This window comes from Mytilus californianus, unplaced genomic scaffold, assembly GCF_021869535.1.
Source record: "Mytilus californianus isolate M0D057914Y unplaced genomic scaffold, xbMytCali1.0.p SCAF_1, whole genome shotgun sequence".
In the NCBI taxonomy this organism is placed as follows: domain Eukaryota; kingdom Metazoa; phylum Mollusca; class Bivalvia; order Mytilida; family Mytilidae; genus Mytilus; species Mytilus californianus.
Genome location: NW_026262581.1, coordinates 26,272,846 through 26,291,138, shown reverse-complemented (window position 1 = coordinate 26,291,138; position 18,293 = coordinate 26,272,846). Strand labels below are relative to the sequence as shown.

Below are 18,293 nucleotides of genomic sequence, written 5' to 3'. Positions count from 1 at the left end.
GCAAAAGAAGATACTTCATATAAATTGCTTATTTCTTGACCAATTTCAATGGGGTTTTATTCTTGAATTCTTGGGGTTCTTTAATATGCTGAATCTAACCGTGTATTTAGTTTTTGGATTTTGGGCCCCGTTTTTAAATTGGTCCACATTGAGGTCCAAAGGGTCCAAAATTAAACTTTGTTTGATTTCATCAAAAATTGAATTATTGGGGTTCTTTGATATGCCGAATCTTCAAATTGGTCTACATTAAGGTCCAAAGGGTCCAAAATTAAACTTAGTTTGATTTTAACAAAATTGAATTCTTAGGGTTCTTTGATATGCTGAATCTAAACATGTATTTAGATTTTTGATTATGGGCCCAGTTTTCAAGTTGGTCCAAATCGGGGTCCAAAATTAAACTTTGTTTGATTTCAACAAAAATTGAATATATGGGGTTCTTTGATATGCTGAATCTAACCATGTATTTAGATTTTTGATTTTTGGGCCCCGTTATCAACTTTGTCCACATTGAGGTCAAAAGGGTCCAAAATTAAACTTTGTTTGATTTCATCAAAAATTGAATTCCTGGGGTTCTTTGATATGCTGAATCTAACCATGTATTTAGATTTTGGATATTGGACCATAATAGGTGAATGTCCAATTTAAAATTTTTAAGTTCTTAGACCACATTCATTCTGTGTCAGAAACCTATGCTGTGTCAAATATTTAATCACAATCCAAATGCAAAGCTGTATCAAGCTTGAATGTTGTGTCCATACTTGCCCCAACTGTTCAGGGTTCGACCTCTGCGGTCGTATCAAGCTGCGCCTTGCGGAGCATTTTATTTAGATAATTTTGCATAATGGTAATAGACACATACTGAAGAAAGACCCATGACCCACATTCAATAATTAAACTTCCCTTCCTACACTCCCACATACATTTTAATGGAATAGCCCTAAATATCTTGTAAAACATAGACATGATAGAATATTATTCTTAATAATGACATTTCTGAATTTATTTCAGGCATTAGAACGTGGAATATACTTTGAAATCCAGTATAGTCCTGCTATAAGAGATAGTACAAGTAGAAAATATATGATAGCAAATGCACAGACTTTGATAAGAGTTTGCAAAGGAAAGGTTAGTTAAACTAAATATCAAAGTTGTTTTCATGGTTCAGCGACTGCTCAAAAAAAGTGAATATTGTTTTTTGTCATGTGAATTTCTCTCTTATTATGAGTAAAAGGATAGTTATATTTGGTACATGGCCATGATGGGATTCTTTGGGTAAAAGGATAGTTATATACATGGGATTCTTGTAAGGTCTACATTTATGTCATACAGGTTTTAAACTTTTGTCAGAATAATTACATGTATTTATCCCCATGAGCAGAAATTTCATAATGGATTAATGGTCACAAGTTATATCCACATGGAGATTTCCTTGATAATCCATATGATACTCAAGGTTGAATTGAATTCAGTATAATTTTGTTTGGACCAAAGCTATTAATGATATTTGTTTTTCAACAATGTAGATTGTGTAGCAGTGGCATATGGTGATTTTTGTGTCTTCATTCATCACTTCATTTGTTCCTCCAAACACAATATGTATCTTTCAAATGAATATGTTTTATAGTAATGACAATGAAATAATTTTTTTTATATTTTTCTTTTAAATTGAAAAAAATAACCAAGGAAATATAAGATGAGAAATATAGATTCCAACATTGCATCAAGTGTGTTATGATATTTCTCCACTTGAGACAGTTAAATTTTTTAATTTTTAATTATTTAATTTTTAAATATTAAGAATGTAACTGTTGAGAGTAGAGAAATATCATAATACATGAGATATAGTGGTGGAATCTGTTTCTCTAATGATTTTAAGACGATATCTTAACAAGTTTATCCTTCCTCTTCAAAGATTTGCATAAAGTTGTGTTCTTTATATGTGACGTCACAATAGGAAATTCAGAAAATTTGCTGGCATAATTGAAATTTGGAGCAATCATTTGTTGAGAACAAAGTTTTCTCTAGAGAGGAGAAATATTTTTCTCAAACCAATTGAGACATGTGAAAATATCATGAAAATTAGAGAAAACAAAATTAAATTTATTCAGCAATGATGTCTGCAATATGGATAAAAGTTAATTTCTTGAGCTGTTAATTTCTATTTCAGAATGTGATCTTTAGCAGTGGCTGTCAAAAGGTGAGTTTTATTTTCAAGGTACTTGTAAATGGAATCAATGAGGGAAACCAAACAAAACTTGTTTGATGCATATTCATAATAATGGAGTCAGCTGTCAGATACACCTTTTTTAATCTGTCCCTGTTTTTGTCTCACCTGTGACCAAAGTCTCAGTATGCAAGACATAGTTATTACTATCCGACAGCGGTGGCGACGGTGATGTCAAGTATTTGCATAAAGCTTTATATTTCAGAAGGTAGAAGACCTGGATGCTTCATACCTTGTATGTAGATACCTAATGTTTCAAAGTTAGTTTCTGTCTGTCATATGTCCATTGTCCTAGACTTCATTTTCATGGTTCAGTGACTGCTTGAAAAAAAGTAATAGTTTTTTTGTCATGTGAATTTCTCACTTATTATGAGTAATAGAAAAACTATATTTGGTATATGGGTTCCTTGCAACAACAAGATGTTCATCAGACAGGGTTCACCTGACCTCGACCTCATTTCATGTATCAGTGATCAAGGTTAAAGTTATGGGATAAGGTCTGTTTCTCAGATACTATAAGCAGTAGGTCAACTATATGTGGTGTATGGATTATAAGGGGTACACGTCTGTCTGGTAGGTTTCATCTTAATCTTGTCCTCACTTTCATGGTTCATTGGTCTGTGTTAAGTTTTTGTGTTTGGTCTGTTTTTCAAGTACTATAAGCAATAGGTCAACTATATGTGATGCATGGAATGATTGTAAGGGGTACATGTCTGTCTGGTAGGTTTCATCTTAATCTTGACCTCACTTTCATGGTTCATTTGTCAATGTTAGGTTTTTGTGTTATGGTCTGTTTTTCAAGTACTATAAGCTAAAGCTCAAGTATAATTGGTTTATGGAATGATTGTAAGGTGTACATGTCTGTCTAGCAGGTATCATCTGATCTTGACCTCATTTTATGGTTCATTGGTCAATGTTAAGTTTTTGTGTTTTGGTCTGATTTACAAAAATTAATAGCAAAAGGTCAGCTAAATCTGGTGTATGGAATATATTGTAAGGTGTACATGTCTCGGTAAAACCTCACCTTTCCCCAGTTTCTTAGCCTCATACAAAAAAGTTTATATTTTTCTGACATTGACCTAATATTGTTTTTATACTGCAACTTAAATTGATACAATGATAGCTATTAAAATTGTAACACAAATTTCAAACTTATTTTCATCCCTTAATGAACCCCTGACTGTGGAAAAAGTGATCCATGTTAAAATTGACATTGCAAAAGATAAAGCTGTATTATTATATTTAGGAAATAAACACAACTAGTTGCAGTATATGTTGAAATCAGTTCTGTATCTTTGATGAGTTGTTTCCCCTATCTAGGTTGAAACCATTTTTTTGAACCATTCAAAAGTCCTTGCAACCATCATGGTTACAGCTTTGCATATCTTTGACATTTAAAGGAGGCAAAGTACTTATTATGCCCCACCTAGGATAGTAGAGGGGCATTATTTTTTTCAGTCTGTGCGTCTGTTCGTTCGTTCGTCCATTCATCCATCTGTCCTGCTTCAGGTTAAAGTTTTTGGTCAAGGTAGTTTTTGATGAAGTTGAAGTCCAATCAACTTGAAACTTAGTACACATGTTCCCTATGATATGATCTTTCCAATTTTAATGCCAAATTAGAGTTTTGATCCCAATGTCACGGTCTACTGAACATAGAAAATGATAGTGCAAGTGCGGCATCCATGTACTGTGGACACATTCTTGTTTTTATAAAAGATGATCCACTGAAGGTTTTTTTTATTTTTGTTAACCACATCATGATTGTGTACATGGTGTAGATTTGCTATTGAATTGTCCCTTGATTGAATGAAATACACAAATGCTGCAGAAATTCCTTAAATAAATGCAAGATTCTAAGTGATAAGAAAATTCTTACAAGATGGCACCATAAAAAATTGTAGAAAGAATTGCTCTTATCACCAAGACATGCACACAGATTGAACAGACAAAAACAGTATACTTTACCTAAATTTGGTTTAGGACATGTACAATAATTTAAGTTTTGTTAAAGTACTTCTGTGATTCCAATATTTCTCTTTTATTAGTCCCCTACCGACGAAGTTGAAGGGGACTTTATGTTTGCACTCCGTCTGTCTGTCCATCCGTCAGTCCGGCAAATCATGTTTCCACCCTTTTTTTGCTTCGTGCTTGAAGATATTGATTTGATATTTGGTGTATTGTTTTATCATGACAAGTTACAGATCAAGTTTGAATTTCGTTCCGGTCTGCTGATTTTGTGCAGAGTTATGGTCCTTGGACTTAGTAAATGCACTCAAATAATCAGTTTTCTGCACTTTTTTTCGTCATGCTTGATGATATCGATTTGATTATTGGTATATAGTTTTATCATGACAAGTTACAGATCAAGTTCGAATTTTGTTTGGGCCTGATGATTTTTAACCAGTAGGTGACTATGTTTTGCCATGCAATACTCTCATAATTCTTGTTGAAATGGCAGTGTAAACATATGATGAAAAAAATAAAATGACTAAGACTGACATGAAAGGGAACAAGCATTCTAAGAGTATTGCATGGCAATACATAGTCCCCTACCTGGTAAAAATTCATTTTACTGGAACAAACTGCTAACTTGTTCTATAACTTGTCATGGTGTAAACAAAAAGTAAATATCATGTCAATATCTTCAAGCATGACTAAAAACATTGTGGAAAACTGATTATATGAGTGAAAAAAAACATTAGATATGATTAATAGTTCTCTAAAATTAGATATGATGTAATACAGTGTACATCTATTTTCAAATTTTAATCAAATATAATTAATAGTTCCAAATATTTTTTCTTTCATTTGTCACAAACTAATATAGATTTGTAACTTATCTATAAAATGTCAACAACTTTTATCTACAGAATGTAACGTATAGAAATATATACATTAATAAAAATAGATTATTATCTAATTAAAGGATTTCTCTTCATAATTTTATTATATATATATATATATATATATAGCATTCAGAAAATTAATTTATACTAAATAACAAACAAACCTGCCAAAAAATTCTTCAAATAATTTAACAAAGAATGTCTTTTAAAAAATGAGTTATCTCCCTTTGTACAGAAATATGGTTTAACGTAGTACTCTAACATTAGACATGGTCCAGAGTTATGGTCCATAACTCTGGACTAAATCATCAGACCGGAACAAAATTCGAACTCGATCTATAACTTGTCATGATAAAACTATATACCAAATATCAAATCAATATCTTCAAGAACGAAGAAAAAAAGTGTGGAAAGCTGATTTGCAGGACTGACAGATGGACAGACGGACAGATGAACAGACAGACAGATGGACAGACGGACAGAGTGCAAACCTAAAGTCCCCTTAGACTTCGTCGGTAGGGGACTAAAAAGAGAAATAAACATAACTACAATCTGATTGAAATACAGATCCTGTGTCATCGACTTGCTTACAAAGATCTGACATATTCTGTTCTACTTTCTGAACTGGTAATTATTACATCAGCCAATGAAATATTACTGCCTACAAATTTTATAAGGTGTGTAGCATAAAACCAGAGGATCCTGAAGCAGAAAGTAGAATGGAGCATTGTAAGATCTTTGTGACACAGGATCCCTTTTTCAGTCAGATTGATAAAACTAAATGGTACAAACACAACTGTAAGAAAACGAAAGCAATTCGAAAAAATCAGATTTAAAAAAATCAACAAAGGGAAGTAACTATCTGAATAAAGAGTCTTTTTGTGGATTCTCAAGACATATAACAAATTTGTATATTTTTTAGGCAATGGATTTGAGAGGACCTCATGATGTTGCCAACTTGTATCCTTTGACATTTTGATTCTAATGGTTTAGTCAACTCATGATTAAATTCTTTAACAAGTTCTACTGATCAGATCAGGAAACATATTCACATGCATCTATTAGTTAACAGGCCTTCTAATATTGCAAATAATTATGTCTTCAATCTTTAAAAAAAACTTAGAATAGGAAATGTATTGTGTTTGTATTTGGTTGAAAATAAATAGATCCAGGTATGACAGGATACAACACACAATAAATTCTAGAAGACCCATCACAATATAAGGATCTGGATGGGGTTTGCAGAATAAAGAGCAAAATAATTAAAAGAATAGAGAATAAAATAGGCTAACAAATTAAAGAATAGGGAATAATAGCATGCTGAAATATAGATAAATAGAGACCAATGACCAGAATGATTAAAGAAAAGAGAAAAATGGTCTAAAAAGATTAAAGGATAAAGAAATAAAGGACATCCAGATCCGCCAATATTATTATGCTTTTTTATGCCCCGGCCACAGTGGAGAGGATATTAAGTGTTACCCTTGTCTGTCTGTCCATCTGTACTTCCCGAAATTGGTTTCCATTCTCTAACTTTAGTTTGCCTCAAATAAATGAAACTTATACACAATACTTATTACCACAAAACACAGATCAAGTTTGAATTTGGGTGGTTGCACTGAATTTTTCCCTTTATAATGTTATATACAAGCGAGGACATCATCTATGTACATGATGTACGATGGACATGTATTCTCCATTTATTTTTGAATTTGTTTCCTTTTTCCTGGCAGAAATAATAGGGTAGGTAGGGAGGTAAAATGATGTTATTTTAAAATATTTTGTATAGAATATAAAGGAAAAAATTATGGACTTCAATGTTGCTTAAACCAAAAATGTCCTTAAAATGTGTTTAATATTAAAGTAGGCATGAAAAAATAGGGGTAGGTACTGTGGCAGGATATAGAACTATAATTTTTTGGGGCCTTATATCATAATATTTATATCATATCAGGGTTCTATTATTGTTTATTTCACTCCTTTATTGAAGTTTTATCAGTAACTGAAATCCCCAAAGTGCACCTCAATTAAGAAATAATTCTTTCATGCCATATTTTCTGCTCATTTTAACATGGGTAGGCATTATATTTGTCAATATCTTTATACCGAGCGTTAGCGTTACCTTGTATAATTTTTTTGGATATTGGGCCCCATTTTTAAATAGGTCTACATTGAGGTCAAAAGGGTCCAAAATTAAACTTTGTTTGATTTCATCAAAAACTGAATTATTGCGGCTGTATGATTTGCTGAATCTTATTGTGCATTTAGATTTTTATTTTGGGACCTGCTTTCAAATTTGTTCATATTAAGGTTTGAAGGGTCCAAAATGAAACTTTGTTTGATTTCAACTAAATTTAAATTATTGGTGGTTTTTTTATATGCTGAATCTAACCATGTTGTTAGATTTGGGATATCAGACCATTCTAGGTAAATTAAATGTCCCATTTCAAATTTTTAAGATCTTTGACCACATTTATTTTGTGTTGGAAACCTATATTATGTCAAAAATTTGATCACAATCCAAATTCAGACAGTATCAAGCTTGAATATTGTGTCCAAACTTGCCCCAACTGTTCAGGGTTCAACCTCTGCAGTCGTATCAGGATACGTTCTGTGAAGCATTTTATTCTCTATTCTGTAACTCCTGGTCAGACCATCAGAAAACAGTAATATTATGTAGATTTGATTTTTGATTTTTGGTGTTTTAACGCCACTTTTAAGCACCGCTTTTGGGCTATTTCGTGGTGGCCAGTTTTTATTGGTGGAGGAAGCCAGAGTGCCCAGAGAAAACCTCCGACCTTCGATAGGAAAACTGACAATTCTAGTCAATTAAGATTGGAGTCGAGTGCACCCGCAAGAGCAGGGTTCGAACTCACAATCTCAGTGTTGACTGGCTAGTGATTACTGTAGTAACTACATAGACCACTCGACCACCGAGGCCCCAATATTATGTAGAATAAATGTATATGTAATCCTTAACATCAATCAGAGGTTTGTTGTTTGGTATGTCACAGGAACAGGCGAAAGCTGCCATCTCAACTAACTGTCAGTCACTTTTGTTACATTCAGGTAAGTCAACTTAAATAGGCTTTATAGAAAAATAAGAAGATATGGTATGATTGCCATTAAGACAACTCTACAGCAGAGACCAAATTACATATATGGTTAACAACTATAGGTCTCCATACAGCCTTCAACAATGAGCAAAATCTTACCAATACCGCATTGCAAACTATAAAAGGCCACGAAATGACAAATGTTTAACAATTTGAACAAGAAAACTAACGGCCTAATTTTTGTACAAGACAATAAACTAATCTAATATAAGCTAGTATTACAACTGTCCAACACTTTTGTAACATTCAGGGAAATACAAAAAGAAAGGCCTAAACTAATATTACAGCTGTCCGACATGCCCAGGCACAGAATTAAACAAGAGCACACCCCCTTATCAAACATCATAATAAAAAAAGCCTTTAGCCTTTATAACTTGCCACTATAAGTCACTATTGGATATGTATGTTTTAAAAAGATAGGCTAAATTGCCAATCACATTTTACATGATTTTGTATATGTGGCCGTGTAGGATAAAAACCTAAAGCTGCCTTCACAACTTGTACTGCAAGACGTTTTCTTTGTCATAATATAAAAATAAGGAGATGTGGTATGATTGCCAATGAGACAACTATCAACCAGAGTCCAAAATTATGTAGATGTATAAGCATTTATATGTCACTGTACCACCTTCAACAGTGAGTAAACTCACACCCTGTAAGCTGAAGTTTTGTTTTCTCAGACACTTATGGTGATACATGTATATTAGTATATTTTTTTTGTTTTAGAGTATTTTATATGGCAGTACTAAATTTTGTTTGAGTAAACACATGTGAGAAATATCAGTTAGATGGGTTCATTTGTTAAATGCAGTTTTGCAAAGTATTGACGGTTCACATTGGCGGATCCAGGGGGTGTTCTCGGGATTTGAACCCCCTTTTTTTTATACGCTCATTTACGGGACGTATTATGGTATACTGTTGTCCATACGTCCATCTGTCCATCTGTCGTCAACATGTCGGACAATAACTCAAAAACGCTTTAACCAATTTGCATGAAACTTTGGTGAATTGTTTATATCTATTGACGTAAGCTCTCTTTTAATTTTTATAAATTTTAGATTTTATGTTTCTGAGTAATGGGGTTTTATTCATTAAAAAGGGGGATTTTCCAGTTTTCTGACAATAACTCAAAAATGCTTTGAGCTGTTTTCATGAAACTTTGGTGACTGATTTATATTTATTAAAATAAGCTCCCTCTAGTTTTTGAACTGGATTTTCGGTGTAAAAATAGGTTATTGATTTGAGGATGTAAGGCGGGCAGGCGGCTGCCAAACAGTGTCTGTTCATTAACATGAAAACGCTTTGACGAAATAGATATGTTGTTCCCTGTGACTAAAGGAAGGTCAAGTACAATTTTCAGGATTGTAGCTTTTCTCGTTGTTGAGTTATAGCCCTTTCCAAAGAATTCAATTTTTAATGAATTATTCCATTTCTGTACAAAGGGAAATAACTCATTTTTTAAAAGATTTTTAAAAGACATTGTTTTAATGATAAATGCCATTTTGATTTTTTGATTTTTTTTCTTTTCTTTGGTAAATTGTTTGAAGAATTTTGTGGTAGGTTTGTTTGTTATTTTGTATAAACTAATTTTCTGAATGCTGTATATGTAACTTTTTTTGGTGAAAGGGATATATTTCATTACATTACATTGTGAAGATAAAGTTATTGACATTGATAGATAAGTTACAGATCTCTATTAGTTTGTGACAAATGAAAGAAAAAATATTTGGAACTATTAATTATATTTGATTATAATTTGAAAATAGGTATACATTGAGTAACATCATATCTAATTTTAGAGAGTTAAATCATATCTAATTTTAGAGAACTATGTTTGCTTTATTAGTTAAACCATATTTCTGTTCAAAGGGATTTAACTTAAATTTATTCCATGAAGAACCAGTAATGATAAATTAAATATATAGATTCTGTTCAATTAATTTTAGTCATTAGTTGTCAAAATTTCTTTATAACTATTTTCTTTAAGTCATGTGTGTTATGAAGGTAGATGTCACAGTTGTTATGCGGTATTTTATTTTTGTTGTGTGTGTTAATGTTTAATTGTCTCGCCTTGACGGAGTCAAAAAGCGAGACATAGGTGTTTCTGGCGACGGCGATAGCGGCGACGGCGTCAACAATGTATTAGTTTGTGATTAGGTCTAGTTCATGGTGAACGACTAGTGGTAGGTCAATGACATTTGGTATGCAGTTGTACTAGCATTGGCACATCTCATTACCATGGAGATTATTTGGCCCCGCCCCCTCAGTCAAGGTCTATTGACTTTGAAACTTTTCATAGTTAACATGTATTAGTTTGCGATTAGGTCAATTCATGGGGAACCACTAGTGGTAGGTCAATGATATTTGGCATGCAGTTGTATAAGCATAGGCATATCTCATTTCCATGGAGATTATTTGGCTACGCCCCCTTAGTCATGGTCTATAGACTTTGAAAATTTTGCTAAGTTAACATGTATTAGTTTGTGATTAGGTCAGTTCAAGGGGAACCATTAGTGGTAGGCCAATGTTAATTGGTGTTCAGTTGTATAAGCATTAGCACATCTCATTTCCATGGAGGATATTTAGCCTCGCCCCCTCAGTCATGGTCTATTTACTTTGAAACTTTTGATTAGTTTACATGTATTAGTTTGTGATTAGATCAGTTTAAGATGAACTGCTACTATTAAGTCATTTATATTTGGTATGCAAATTTATTGGCATTTGCAAGTATCTTTTCCATGGAGATTATATAGCCCCACCCCTGATCATGGTTCATTGACTTTTGAAACTTTTACATAGTATACAAAATGCAAGTTAATGTTTGTGTTTAGGTTTGTTTAAAGGGAACGACTTATAATAAGTCAATGGTATTTAGTATGCAGTTGTATTAGCATTGGCACATCTCATTCAAGGTTCATCGACTTTGAATATTTGCATTACTTACATGTTAAAGTATTGCAATTTTAATTTCAACACTTGCATTATCAAAATTACAAAAAGGCGAGACATATCTCTGTGATAACAGTTTTTTTTTTACATAATCCTGTTTTGGGTTCAGATTTGCACATATAATTTTCATTAAAAATCTATTTTAAATATTCAATCACAATCCAAATTCAGAGCTGTTTTAAGCTTAAATGTTGTGTTTATACTTGCTCAACTGTTCAGGGTTTGACCTCTGCAGGAAAATCCGGTTTTCTATCACTCGACAGCCTCTTGTTATTAATTTCTGACATTGAGGAGTTATGGAACTTTATTTGTTGAAAGAGTAAAGGATGTATCATGCGCTCATAGCGCAGCTCTTTATTCAATTATTTATTAATTATGTGAATGTTTCATGATGTTCCAGGGGTTGGATTCCCCCCCTTTTCAAAATGGCTGGACCCACTTCTGGTTCATTTAATACAACTATTGTAATGAATATTTTCATAAAACTTTTTCATTGTAGAATCCAGAAAAATAACGAAGTCTACAGTAGGAGTTGTACATAAAACAAAGCTAGAAGAAAAAGACAAATGGATTATAGAACAAAATGTATCAAATGATAAAAAAGTACAAAACAGTACAAATTCTACAAGTAAAAGTGAAAGTAGACTTACAGATAGTGAAAGTAGAAATACAGACATAAAGAGGGAGAATGATAACTGTAAATCTGTTAAAAGAGTTTTGGAAGGTAGACAGCCAGAAGATGTTACAGAGGTTAAAAAATTAAAACTAGATGAAAAATGTATGCAGGCTAATGATATTAAATCTGATGTAATAAAATAGAAAACAAATGAATTTTGAATAATTAATAATGCCTAAACCTTTCATTTGTACTATGAAATATTTTGCTGATGTTTTACAATGACTTGTCACAATTGTACAGTGTAAGTGTAAATGAATAATGGAAAGATTTATAGAAATCAACAATAAGGGGAAAATGGATATGGGAATGATGGACTGGAGAGAAATCTTTGAAAATCAATCAATTAATTATATGCTTTTTAGCTCACCTGGCCCAAAGGGCCAGGTGAGCTTTTCTCATCACTTGGGGTCCTGCGTCCGTCGTCCGTAAACTTTTACAAAAATCTTCTCCTCTGAAACTACTGGGCCAAATTTGACCAAACTTGGCCACAATCATCATTTGGGTATCTAGTTTTAAAAATGTGTCCGGTGACCCGGCCAACCATTCAAGATGGCCGCCATGGCTAAAAATAGAACATAGTGGTAAAATGTAGATTTTGGCTTATATCTCTGAAACCAAAGTATTTAGAGCAAATCTGACATGGGGTTAAATTGTTTATCAGGTCAAGATCTATCTGCACTGAAATTTTCAGAAGAATCTGACAACCCGTTGTTGGGTTGCTGCCCCTGAATTGGTAATTTTAAGGAAATTTTGCCGTTTTTGGTTATTATCTTGAATATTATTATAGATAGAGATAAACTGTAAACAGCAATAATGTTCAGCAAAGTAAGATCTATTTTTAACCATTTTTCGTAAATGGTTAAAAATTGACTATAAAGGGCAATAACTCCTTAAGGGGTAAATTTTTAACCATTTTTCATAAATTTTTGTAATCTTTTACAAAAATCTTCTGAAACTGCTAAGACAAATTTAACCAAACTTGTCCACAATCATCATTAGGGTATCTGGTTTAAAAAATGTGTCCGATGACCCAGCCCGCGAACCAAGATGGCCGGCATGGCTAAAAAATAGTACATAGGGTAAAATGCAGTTTTTGGCTCATATCTCTGAAACCAAAGTATTTAGAGCAAATCTGACAGGATAAAATTGTTCATTAGGTCAAGATCTATCTGCCCTAATATTTTCAGACCAATCAGGCAACATGTTGTTGGGTTGCTGCCCCTGAATTGGTAATTTTAAGAAAATTTTGCAGCTTTTGGTTATTATCTTGAATATTATTATAGATAGAGATAAACTGTAAACAGCAATAATGTACAGCAAAGTAAGATCTACAAATAAGTCAAATGACCAAAATTGTCAATTAACCCCTTAAGGAGTTATTGTCCTTTATAGTAAATTTTTTACAATTTTCATAAATTTTGTAAATTTTTGTAAATTTTTACAAAATATTTTCCACTGTAACTACTGGGCCAAGTTCATTATAGATAGAGATAATTGTAAGCAGCAAGAATGTTCAGTAAAGTAAGATCTACAAAGACATCACCATCACCAAAACACACATTTTTGTCATGAATCCATCTGTGTCCTTTGTTCAATATGCACATAGACCAAGGTGAGCGACACAGGCTCTTTAGAGCCTCTAGGTTCACTATTAAACATTATAACATTTGCTGGAGAGATTTTAAAACTGAAGTCACAAATTCACACCTTCAATTAATTGGTCTGTATACTTGTAATTGTCTATGCCTCCATCGTCCAATTCAGACTATCACATGGAAATATGTGATTAAAAAATTAATCTTTAGAACCTTTCAACAAACTACTACCAAATATGACAGAGAGATTAATTGTGCTTTCCTTAGTGAGTGTTACAGTTTTGACTGTGATTTGGCCAACTGATATCATCAGGGCACCTACAGAACACTTTCTGGTAATTTCCATATGAAGATTTTTGGTTTAATAAATGTTGAAATATTTTTGGAACTGCCACCAAAACTGCAACCAAATATTGAAAGAAATTCCTTCTGCAGACTGAATGCTATGACAAATTGCTTTCAATTGGTCAACTTATTTTGTTACCACTATTTAAACTCGGCCATTACAGATCTAAAGACACCAAATAAATAAAAAGTAAGTTTTTATTATTAAAATTATTTATTTGAAAGTAAATGCTTTTTAACAGTCATTTAAAATATAATAAAAAAAATTTAACATGAGAAATTATACCATTTGTAAACTGTTCATGTATTAACAAATTGTGAACTATAATGTGTATATATATAAAATTAATATCATATATGTAAAAAAAAAGATCTTGCAGACAAAAATTGCAAATTGTCTGGTAATCACATCTGCAAAGTTGCAAAATATAATAAAAAACAAACTTCTAAAATGAGTAAATTCCCTGGCAGTTTTTTGTGATTGAAATCTTTCAACTTATTGTCTACAATATTTTTACTTTTAGCCGTTAAATTATATTAATACATTTTTAATAAAAAAAAATTCAAAGGATTACAATCATTAATGAATTTATTCACAAGAAACAGGAGACATATCTTCAGAGGGAGATTTTTCCAAATTATTGTAAAAGTTCAATGATTTTTATTGATAAAATTTTTTATCACCAGCCTCTGATTTAATTAGTGTGACTATGATGCCATGTTACAATAGGACCATACTTGATGAATAAAAAGTTTAATGCGTAAATATTGTTCTAAACATCATTAGAAAAAAAACAGATTCTTCCCAACATGACTGCTATACCTAGTTCTGTATATGATATTACTACACTCTTAAAAAATAAGATCATAAATATTTGAAATGCTTGTCAAACCACCATTTTCAATTCAACTGCCACCATTGAAAACAATTCCAATCTTAATTCTAGACTTAGCACCGAATTTGCACTTACAATGAGCAACATGATGAGTGCCACATGTGGAGCTGAGATACCTTACCCTTTTGGAGCACCTGAGAATCATTCAGCTTTTGGTATGGTGTGGTTTTTTTGTTGTTGTCTTTTTATGGCTTTTATTATTTTTTTTGCCTTGATTGTGTGTATATTTCTTCCAATTATGAATTTTGATTCTCCCTACATGCCCTATGGTATATTTCCACCTCTTTTTCTACTTTTTGTACAATAAAAAAATCAAACCACATTGTATCCCATAGGAGATTCAGCAGAATATATGACTTTTTCTGTTAAAAATATACATTTTTTAACTAGAAAAACAAGTGAACAAAGCTCATAAATTAATACCCTAATAAACAATATATAATGTAATGAAAAAGTTTGTTTTTCGTATTGGAAAAATGCATACATCATTTGTACATGTGAAAAAAAACTTGCTACACTAGAAATACTGAAAATAACAAAAACAAAACTATACATTGCTTTTTAATATCTAACTTATCATAATAAAGTTTATATAAATCATAAAACTTACACTGAGGTATAATGAAAACAAAGGCATTCAAAACATCACACATCATTTAGTTATGTCAATGTAAATTTTAATACATTATAAGGAATCTGTCAGTTTGTTTCGAGCTACCAGATTTGCTTGCCTGACCCATTAACTTCTTTGAATTCGGGTAAATTCATAAAAAAATTTCACTTGTTATACAAAAGTGACAAGAGACATGAATAGACACACCCATTTATTTACGACAGGTCAGGCAATTAAATGCGAACACATTTCACACTAAAAAGATTAGACCAAGTGAAAAGGTATGATCTGTAAGTGAATAAATTTTGCACATCTAGTCAATAAATTTGACAGAATATATACATTTTGTAACTGACTAGAGCAGTGAGACTTAAATCTGTAATCCCAAATTATGGAGACTAATTCTGTACAATTTAGCATTATTACACCCAATCCATAAGAAACTTTTCAAATCTACTGCAACCCTTCTGGGCCAATTTTTTTCCAGCTCCTTGAATTGGAGAAAGGATAAGAAATTTCCATCTGGTCGAAGAACATGGATTATATGATTCTCATAATCTGCTATGTATAAATGACCCATCCTGTCATTTACTATGCCATATGGTGTGAAGGGCTTTGGTCCTGCTGGTTTTGGAGATCCACTATACGTAAACTTAATCTTTGTGAAATCCTGACTAAATCCTTGTATTGCTTTTGTTCCCCAATCAATGACTATAATATCATCATTTACATTCTGAATAATTCTATCAGGTTTTTGAAACATTTCTTTTCCATTTTGATTCTCTGAATATTCAGCCATAACTTTACCAGTGGGACTCAATTTTACAATTTTACCTTTAGTACCACTCTTATGAAGACAAAGCAGAACTTCGCCATTTCTTGTGACACACATACATCTAGTTATAAATGGTGATGCATCATAAAATTCCTGTTTCCTTCCACAAAAGGTAAATCTCCAAACTTTTGAACCTTTTTCTTCTGATATTAGTATATCACCATACTTTGTGATCTTCATATCTTTGAAATCAAAACCTACAAGAATTTTCATCTTTTCACTGCCTTTTTTGGTTACCAAATGTAAAATTTCAGGGCGCTGAAATCCAATCCATGCCAATTCCCCATGAACAGGAAAGACCGTCCCAACATGTTGATAATTTGGAAAATTGCTTTTAAAATCAATTGAGCTATTCAATTCTATTTGACCTTGAAATTCAGCATCTGAGCAAACATGGTCTATATAACAGACATTTTGAAAACGACCAATCATACGTGCCATACGCTTTTCATCAATCTCTATTGAATCAAATCTATATTCAGATGGTTTACCCAATGCCATTTCAGTTAAAAATGACCTATCAAAACAAAGTGGATCAAATCTATTTTTAGATATCCAATGAAGTAAATCAGTATCATTATTAGATAGCTGCTTCTCTACAGTTTCCATGTGTTTTTGAAGCTTTTCTCTGCATGCTGCAGCCTTCTGTTTACAATTACCCAAAAGAGTTTTGTCGATCTTCTGCAATGCCTTGAATTCTTCCTCAAGTTTACACTTAGCTTCTTCAACTTTTTCTTTTACATATTCAGCTTTGTCCGAAATGGTTTGTACAATGAACGATCTTTTCCGTTCCATTTCATCAAGATGCTGATCATTTTGCTTTTCTTCATCTTGAATCAATTGTAATTCGTCTTTCATGCTTTGAAGGTGATCTTTCAACTCCCTTCTTTTTGATTTTGCATGTTCACTGAGATCAGATAAGGTGTGACCTTGGTGTATGCTAGTTACACATAATCTGCATGCCAGTGTATTGTCATTTTCACAGTAGAACTGGTAAATTTGCATTGGATGATGAGTGCATGTATTGGTAACAGGTACTTGAGCTTGAGCCATTACCCTAAATAAAAGAGGCAGAAATTGGTAAGCTTTCATTTTCACAAAGACAAGAGCCATGAGAGTGAACATACTTAAATGTCTCACCTGCTTTTCTTCTCATGATTGTATTTATGAATATATGAACATAAAGGTTTTACTACAAGTATCACATTAACTGGTCAAGGAGGTCAAGGTCAGATGAACCTTGTCAAAAGGATATGTATTTGACACCTTACAATCATTCCATAAATCAAAAACAAATCAACTAGAGTTTATAGTAGTTGGGATTTAGAATAAACATAAAAACATCACATTGAAGAACCATGAAAATGAGGTCAAGGTCAGATGAACCTTACCAGACAGACATGCTCAACTTAGAATCATTCCATATATCAAATATAGTTGACCTTATCTTATAGTATCTTTACAGGGGCGGATCCAGAACCTCGAAGTCTGGGGGGGCACCATGAAACCAAAATTAAAGATTTGTTAAGATATGTATATATGCGAGTGTGGGTGGTGGTGGTGTCATGTATTAGGGATGATGGTGGTCGTGGAAAGGGGGGGGGGGGGTAGGTCTTCATTTCTATATCTTTTCATTATTTTTGGATCCATTTCTTTCTACTCTTTTATTTGCTGCCAATTGTCCTCTATTCTTTATAGTTCATCACACCTTTAATCTGTTTTCTATATTTTTTGGGCACATTTTTTTTCTAGTCTACTTTTTGACCATTATTCTCTAATATGTAAACCCCATTCATACCCTCATTCACGGTAAACCATTCATACCCTCATTCATGGTAACCTATTCATACCCTCATACATGGTAATTAAAACAAGAAAAAAATGTGTATACACATATTACTGTACTATAATAGAAAAAGAATGGATATTGGGTATCCATCCACGACACAAAATCAGTACATGCACAGCAAAAAAACACACAATAAGCAAAGGAACAGCGCTTTTATTGCTGTTCTTTATCTCAAATATGAGTATAGGTTTTCTAAAAGTACAATATCATTTTATTAATGATATATATATAAGGCACAGACCATTCATGTTTTGTGGAGGGGGACTTAAGGGTTTTTTTTAAAGACAAATCATTGGTTTCCATAAAAAAAATAAAGGGAAAAAACACGACATTCAGTTTAAAAAAA

General features: G+C 32.4%; 2 protein-coding genes across 2 annotated transcripts in view; one reads left to right on the top strand and one right to left on the bottom strand.

Annotated features, from left to right (window-relative positions):
• Positions 1–11,966, top strand: part of LOC127718045 (ribonuclease P protein subunit p30-like) — a 29,377-nt gene extending 17,411 nt beyond the window's left edge. The window contains exons 7-11 of the mRNA XM_052223948.1: positions 1,009–1,125; positions 2,168–2,197; positions 5,993–6,030; positions 8,060–8,139; positions 11,635–11,966. Of these exons, the coding sequence (XP_052079908.1) occupies positions 1,009–1,125; positions 2,168–2,197; positions 5,993–6,030; positions 8,060–8,139; positions 11,635–11,954 (585 nt within the window). The 3' untranslated portion in view covers positions 11,955–11,966. The remainder of the gene's footprint in view (positions 1–1,008; positions 1,126–2,167; positions 2,198–5,992; positions 6,031–8,059; positions 8,140–11,634) is intronic.
• Positions 11,967–13,934: 1,968 nt separating this feature from the next.
• On the bottom strand, positions 13,935–17,155 carry LOC127717990 (uncharacterized). Its single transcript, XM_052223870.1, has one exon. It carries the CDS (start codon positions 17,149–17,151, stop codon positions 15,634–15,636), a length of 1,518 nt encoding a protein of 505 aa, XP_052079830.1. The 5' UTR covers positions 17,152–17,155; the 3' UTR covers positions 13,935–15,633.
• Positions 17,156–18,293: the final 1,138 nt, after the last annotated feature.

Bases quoted from the DNA above. Each gene is read 5' to 3' on its own strand.
- LOC127717990 (XM_052223870.1), bottom strand. From the start codon at position 17,151: ATGGCTCAAGCTCAAGTACCTGTTACCAATACATGCACTCATCATCCA.